This window comes from the organism of the source record quoted next, unplaced genomic scaffold (assembly GCF_019419815.1).
Source record: "Pyrus x bretschneideri cultivar Hongxiangsu unplaced genomic scaffold, Pyrus_bretschneideri_v1 Contig90, whole genome shotgun sequence".
Taxonomy (NCBI): Eukaryota; Viridiplantae; Streptophyta; class Magnoliopsida; order Rosales; family Rosaceae; genus Pyrus; species Pyrus x bretschneideri.
Window position 1 is genome coordinate 1,020,343 of NW_025999832.1, and position 7,063 is coordinate 1,027,405.

At 36.1% G+C, this 7,063-nt stretch overlaps 1 protein-coding gene across 1 annotated transcript; it reads left to right on the plus strand.

Moving 5' to 3' along the window:
• Positions 1 to 1,548: 1,548 nt before the first annotated feature.
• On the plus strand, positions 1,549 to 6,352 carry LOC103964281 (probable folate-biopterin transporter 3). The gene is made up of 5 exons (XM_009377200.3): positions 1,549 to 2,104; positions 4,203 to 4,462; positions 4,937 to 5,032; positions 5,105 to 5,275; positions 5,379 to 6,352. The coding sequence occupies exons 1-5, from the start codon at positions 1,723 to 1,725 to the stop codon at positions 5,967 to 5,969; spliced, it is 1,500 nt and encodes a 499-aa protein (XP_009375475.2). The 5' UTR covers positions 1,549 to 1,722; the 3' UTR covers positions 5,970 to 6,352.
• The last annotated feature ends 711 nt before the right edge of the window (positions 6,353 to 7,063 follow it).

A 7,063-nucleotide genomic window follows, 5' to 3' on the forward strand; every position in this document is an offset into this window, starting at 1 on the left:
GCAACAACTTCATCTTCATCACATAGGACTCACTATCACTCGAAATGACTTTCATTGCAGTTTTAACTTTTTTTTGTTTTTTTTTTTTTTTTTTGCTTCTTGGCAGTGTTCGCACACTTATGTGCACAATGACCATAACCCTGACACTCATGACATTATCTCCTAGTTAAAATTTTATCTTGTAAGTGAATTCTTTAGACCTGAATTTTTAGATCATGAACTACCTTTTTTATAATGACTTTTTAAACTTTGACTTTTCAGAAAATTTTGAATTTTTTAGTGAGAAGAGCCAAGCTCTTCATCACCAGCACCACCATCCCCTTCATGTTCCTGAACTGCTTTAAAGGCAACACTCATGAATTTTTTGACTGGAGGATGTTTCAATTCCTAAGCTTTTAAAGGCCCAAGTAACTCTTTATGTTTATAGGTGTTTAAATTCCCATGCCCTTCAATTGTGGTCACTTTTGTGTCAAACCTAGTAGCCAAAGACCGAAGGATTTTCTTGACAACAATATTCTTAGAAATGGTTTCACCTATATTGTGCCAAGTGTTTACAATAAAACTGAGTCTAGCATAATAATCAGAAAGTAATTCATAAAATCATAAAAACTTGCACTTTCAGGGTGGGAAGTGGGGTTGCAATTTGGGTTTAAAAAACCGGGTACAGGACCTTTTAATTAATTTAAATCGATAATGACCCTTAGCAAAACTAAAACTATTGGTATTTTGCAATTCGGTAATATCCATACTGGTATTTTTGGTTCGACAATTTACGGTAACTTTGGTTTATAAAAAATTTTGGTTATCGATTACTTTAGTTTTGATTTGTCTAAAGTTTAGTAACTATTAAGTCAAGACACTGAATGAGCACATTCTTTTTTGTTACAAACAATGTTACTAATTTATGCTACACTAAGTGTAGGAAGAAGAGCTTGAATCGAAGATGCAGTGGCTACTTGCTGAATGAGAAGACGTGTAAAACAAAAGGATGAAAATTCAACTTAGTTGACGAATTTAACTAGGATAAGTTAAATATTAGAGTGTGCGACGAACGAGATTACAAAATAATAAGAATATTATTAAACAAACGAAAATGCCGAAACGCTACAAAATCTCAAGAGACCACATCGTGACTAACTTATTCTCAAACTCAATTACAAGCTGTTTTTATAGAGAACTAAACCTAAGAAATCCTAACTCGGATGAGCTAGGCCAATTCCTAAACTAACAAAACCCAAATACTACAATAAACATAAATACTAATATCTTTCAACACGATAATGCTATTCATACTCATTTTTACTTCTTACACATCCTTGTTAATGTTTGGCTATTGGTTTTATTTAATTCATTTGATCTAACGACAAAAAATTGAAATGAGTTGTTAGTAGTAAAAAATAAGTGTGAATAACACTACCTTTTAACTAAAGTGAAAACAAAAGGAAACTACAAACGAATGTCCATTTCCCATTGGGCTTGGATCAAAGCTAATGAGCCTTTAACCAAAAATGAGAAAAAGACAAAGAGCCCAGCAATATGGTTTCTCCCCTCCCCCTCCCCCTTCCCCCACCCTGACAGAGTAGAACTGTTGAGTTAAGTCAAAGTCAAGCAGACGAAGCTTCTGAGAAGAAAATCAACAAACCCACCTCAGAAAACCGAGATATATCAACTGGGTGCGTTTTATTGTTCCCAAATTTTGAAGGAAAATCAAAATTATCAGCCATGGAAATGGAAGCAGAAGAACATGAAAAAGAAAGTCTTCACCCTGAGTCAGAGAACCAAAAGCAGAAAACTCCAGTAAAGGGTGTCCGAGATTTGCTATGGACACCCATAAATTGGTTCAGAATGCTGAGCAGCGAGTTGCATTGGAGCTTTGTGGTGGGTGTGGTGATTGTGTACGGCATCAGTCAGGGTCTAAGCATGGGACTGAGTAGAATTAGCATACAGTATTACTTGAAAGATGATCAGAAAGTGCAGCCTTCTGAGGCACAAGTCTACTTTGGGATCATCCAAATTCCTTGGATTGTGAAGCCTTTCTGGGGTCTTCTCACTGACACTCTTCCTGTTCTTGGCTACCGCCGAAAACCATACTTTATTTTTGCTGGTAAATTATGATACAACTCATCTTTCTACATAAATGTATGTTTTTGAGTTTATATATTTCAGATGCTGCTTTTAGTTTTTGATTGAATTAAAGGGCATATTGTTATGTTAGTTAAAGATCAATATATGTTGTTGCTTATTTGATACGTAATGGCTACTGATTCTTGTCAATTTTTTTAGTTTTAAGATCAATATATGTTGTAAATTACTTGATACGTAAACAACCAATTCCAGATAAGGGGAAAAACATTAATTTTAGAAATGGCAGTTGTTAGCATATGGGTGGTAAAATTGGGAAATGCTAGTGTGTGTTTGCACCTTTGCACCTGTAAGTGTGCACGGTGTACAGATGGTAGTCTTTTGTGCTGCAGTGAAGTAAGACCTCTACCTCATACCTTCGACCTACATACAAAGGGAATCGAGATTTGAAACTCCTTGTCTGTTCGAATGAAAAAATCCAATCTTATGCCTTCAGTCGTAGGCTCCATTAGTTTTCTCTTTAAGTGACTCCCATTCTAATAACTGGTTTGATTTTCAAACAAATGGTCATTTCCTTGTGCAGACGTACGATCAGTAGCCAGGCATGCAGGTTTAAACAGAAAATATGTATGTATGTATGTATGTATAGTACTATGAATCTGGTACCTACTTACTTAGTTTCAGTATGTGCCATTTGTTTGACCTTAAATATAAAATTCAAAGTTCAACTTGTACATGAAGGATGTTTTACAAAGTTGGACTTTAAATTTTAATCATCAACATATGCATTCATAGATGAGTTGACATTCCACTGTTAATGGTTGTCTGTCCTCATACCGAAATGCTGAATTTAACAGAAACTGGTAAAATGATCATTTTCTTCCTCTCTGAAAGTAAATTATTAGTTACTTTGAAAAATCTCACTGCAAGGAGATAATATTTTATTGTATACAGAACTCCAGGTGGGATGTTCATTTCAAAATCAAGATAGATGTATATCGCATAACATGTTTAACGGTTAAAGCTTAAGTTTGTGTTACTTAAGTGTGATTACCGTGATAGCATGTTTTATGGAATTATACCGTTGATTTACTTGATTTCGACTCTCATACTCTAGTTTTTTAAAATATTGGCATGATAATTTGGCCTTGCATAGTCTGGATTGGCATCATATTCAAATTTATTTCGGGATAATTTGAGCAATTTAATAAGGACGTTCTGTTATATGTTGTCACAGATCATTTTCTTTTTCAGCTACATCATCTGACTTTTGAAAGAGACCAAAAAAAAAAGCCTGTATCTGGAGACTGGATCCCTATTTAAGTGCTGTGGATAGTCCAAAACTGAAAATTATCTCTAGAAGGTTTTATATAGAATATCTGCTAGACCTTAGGGAATGCTTTCAGGACTGGTAGTCAATTCAATTGTTTTGTTTTCCCCTCGAAACTTCTCTTACTTACATTAAAAATATGAGTTTCAGTAGGAGGATTCTTAGATATCCCTTATCTACCTTGAAAATGCTTTCGTCGCAGCAATTAAGTTAAGCAGATTCCAAACTGTTTCTTGTGATACCTAGAAGCTGCAGTGACTGGCTCTCCTTAGTCCACATTGCAATACCTTATTTTCTTTTCATGTGATAACTTTAGCATCTGTAGAGTGTGCACAAAAGGACATGCCAACGAAGTTGAAGACATGCCATGACTTGTAGAAGGGAAAGTAGTCCACAGTTTGACACAGGAGAAGAGGACGTGGAACCCGAACATATATTTATTTGTTCCACATATATACATACATGAATTGACCATTCCACATCAATTTTCGTAAAATTGAGAAACTGCTGGTTTGTACAATCCAACGATCATAATCTCTGGCTGAGTTTTAAAATCTCATGAACCGTGACAGTCATGACTTCCATTTTGTATATGTATTTGTAATCTGATGCTGCATTAGTTTGTCTGCAAGAGTCACCTTGAAACTTGGCTGTTGTTTTTCTATTTTAATCTGTATAAGATGAAATTTACTATATATCATTTAGTAGTATGACCTGATTATAAACTAGAAAATACTCCTTTACCTGAATGCTGTTCCCTTTATTTTCCTCTCTCTGTTGGTCTTTCCAGGTTTACTTGGGGTGATCTCCATGCTTGTGTTATCACTAGACAAGAATTTAAATCTGACAATGTCCTTGCTGGCTCTGATGGCGGGGAGTGCTGGAGTTGCAATTGCCGATGTAACAATTGATGCCTGTGTTACACAGAACAGTATAAGACATCCATCCCTTGCCGGTGACATGCAGAGCTTGTGTGGACTGAGCTCTTCGGTCGGGGCACTGGTGGGTTTTGCACTTAGTGGGTTTCTTGTTCACCTTGTGGGCCCTAAGGTATGCTTTCGCTTATAGTTGCAACATAAAAACATCTGGCATTGTCAATTTTTTGGTATATTTTTATTTTTGGGCATGTGTAGGCATACCTTTCCAATTTTTACTATAGTAGGCTTGCCGAGGATTTTGAATTTACCAACATTCAAATGATATAATTCTCATCTGGTCAACTATCAATGGAGGAGTTTCAGTGGTCATATGGTTGAAAAACTCTTATTCATTCATGTAGATTTTCATTTATGAAATTCGTTTCATATGAAAAGATTCATATTATACTGTTATATTAGACAGAACATTGATTTGAAATTGAATTTTGCAACCTGTCGATTGAACCATGTCGATTTGAAATTGAATTTTGCAACCTGTCGTCTGATTTGAAAAGATTCATGTCGGTATAATTTCCTTATCCACTTGGATAATTTATCAGCTGAAATTGCTTTTCTGAATGGTGGAAGTTTGGCACTTCTATGACAGGGTGTGTTTGGGTTGCTCAGCATCCCTCCGGGGCTTGTCATTTTGGTTGGGATAATGCATAGAGAATCTCGTGCGCGCAACTTTGCTTATAAACAGGTGAGATTACTTTTTTATTTGTGCATTTTAGTTCCTGCTTTCTCTGATGCTCGTGCCAATATCTTAATTTAGGTCAGTGTAAAGTTACTGGATGCTGGCAAGGTTATGTGGACAACATTAAAATGCGGTAGTGTATGGAGGCCTTGCTTATACATGTACTTGTCACTTGCTCTGGCCTTGAACGTTCGTGAAGGAATGTTTTATTGGTACACTGATGCGAAGGGGGGTCCGTCTTTCTCCAAGGTAACCGGAACTGCTTCTATAATTCCAGTGCATTTCTTGTGGCCGGAAATTGTTTGGTCTGATGCGCCTAAATCCAAACTCATTATTTATGTGCTTCTTACAGGAGGTTGTCGGATCCATATTCTCTATTGGTGCTGTTGGTTCCCTTTTTGGGGTCCTTCTCTACCAGAATTTTTTAAAAAGTTACCCTTTCAGGGATGTTCTTTTCTGGACTCAGTTGCTCTATGGTGCTTCAGGAATGCTAGACTTGGTATTGGTGTTGCGCATAAACTTGAAATTTGGTTTGCCAGATTATCTTTTTGTTGTCATTGACGAAGGCGTTTCTGTGTTGATTGGGCGTTTGAAGTGGATGCCTCTTCTTGTACTTAGTTCCAAACTCTGCCCTGCAGGTATAGAAGGTACTTTCTTTGCTTTACTGATGTCCATTGATCATGTAGGGATGCTGTCATCTACTTGGGCTGGAGGCCTCTTACTCCACATCTTGAATATTACGCGGACACAGTTCGAAAATCTTTGGATGGCCATTTTGATCCGGAGTTTGTTGAGAATTGTTCCAATTGCGCTACTATTCTTAATACCTAGAAGCGATCCCAACTTAACTATTCTTCCATCTGAGATGTTGAGGACCAAAAAAGCTAACGATGTACATGAGTATGAGACTCTTGAAATGTCCTCCCTTGTCAATGGCACTTGATCAATCAGGGATCTGTTAACTGCAGTGTCAAGGAAGAATGGCTGTTGGGAGATATTGGAGAAACAGTTTTTCAAAATGTCGCAACCACATCCCTGAGAGAAGGCATTTTTGCACGTTATCTAATTAGCATAAAGAAGAACTTGGACTCACATACAACCACCCTTTTCCGCGACAGGTCTTAGTACTGTTAGAATTATGCTTTAAACTCATTTGACGTAATACTTATTATGTACTCTTAGTTAGTTTAAAAGAAGAATAATGTTTGTTGTTAATCACTAAACTTATTATGTGTTTAATCAATAATAGAATTCAAAGAATGTAATCAACTTAAGTGACAAGTGATATAAGTATGTTATATCAATGAGATCTTTCTCTTATGTTCATTCTCAAAATGGTTCTAGCTATAGGATTGATAATTGGGCATTAACAATCTGCGAAGGCTAATATGTGTAGTGTCACTCAATTAGGAGTATGACTTGTCTCAAGTCATTAGTGTTAGAACCTAAGACAAACACATGGGTGCTCAAAAGGTTGTTGAGTACACTGATCAACGATCAACAAAGGGTTCTAACATATATTTCTTGTAAGAAATCATAAGCTGCATCTGTTCTAAAAATCTCCGCCTAGCGCCGTCTAGGCCTTTCCTGGGCGCTAGACGGCTGGTCACCATCCTGATTAATGCTTAGGCGTTTGAAAATTAAGAAAGGACGTCTAAATCTATTGAGGCACCCACATAGACCACCTAGGCACCTGCCTAGATTGCAACTTACTTAAACAGAAAATAGATAACTTTCATTTTGAATTTTATTTTATTTTTAATAAATTGTAATAGACTGGTTGAATACTTAAATGAACATGCATTATAGGCTTGTTCTCCATATTTTCATTATGTTCCAATACTTCATAATATTTATGTCGTTCTATTTTGTAGTTTATGATGAAATTATATATATATATATATATATATATATATATATAAAGTATAAACAGACACTTATTTACATGAAATATAATAGATTTACTTAAATTCGTGTAGTCTGCCTAGGAGCTAGGCCTCAGCCCATCACCCGACTAGCACATAGCGTCTTTTAGAA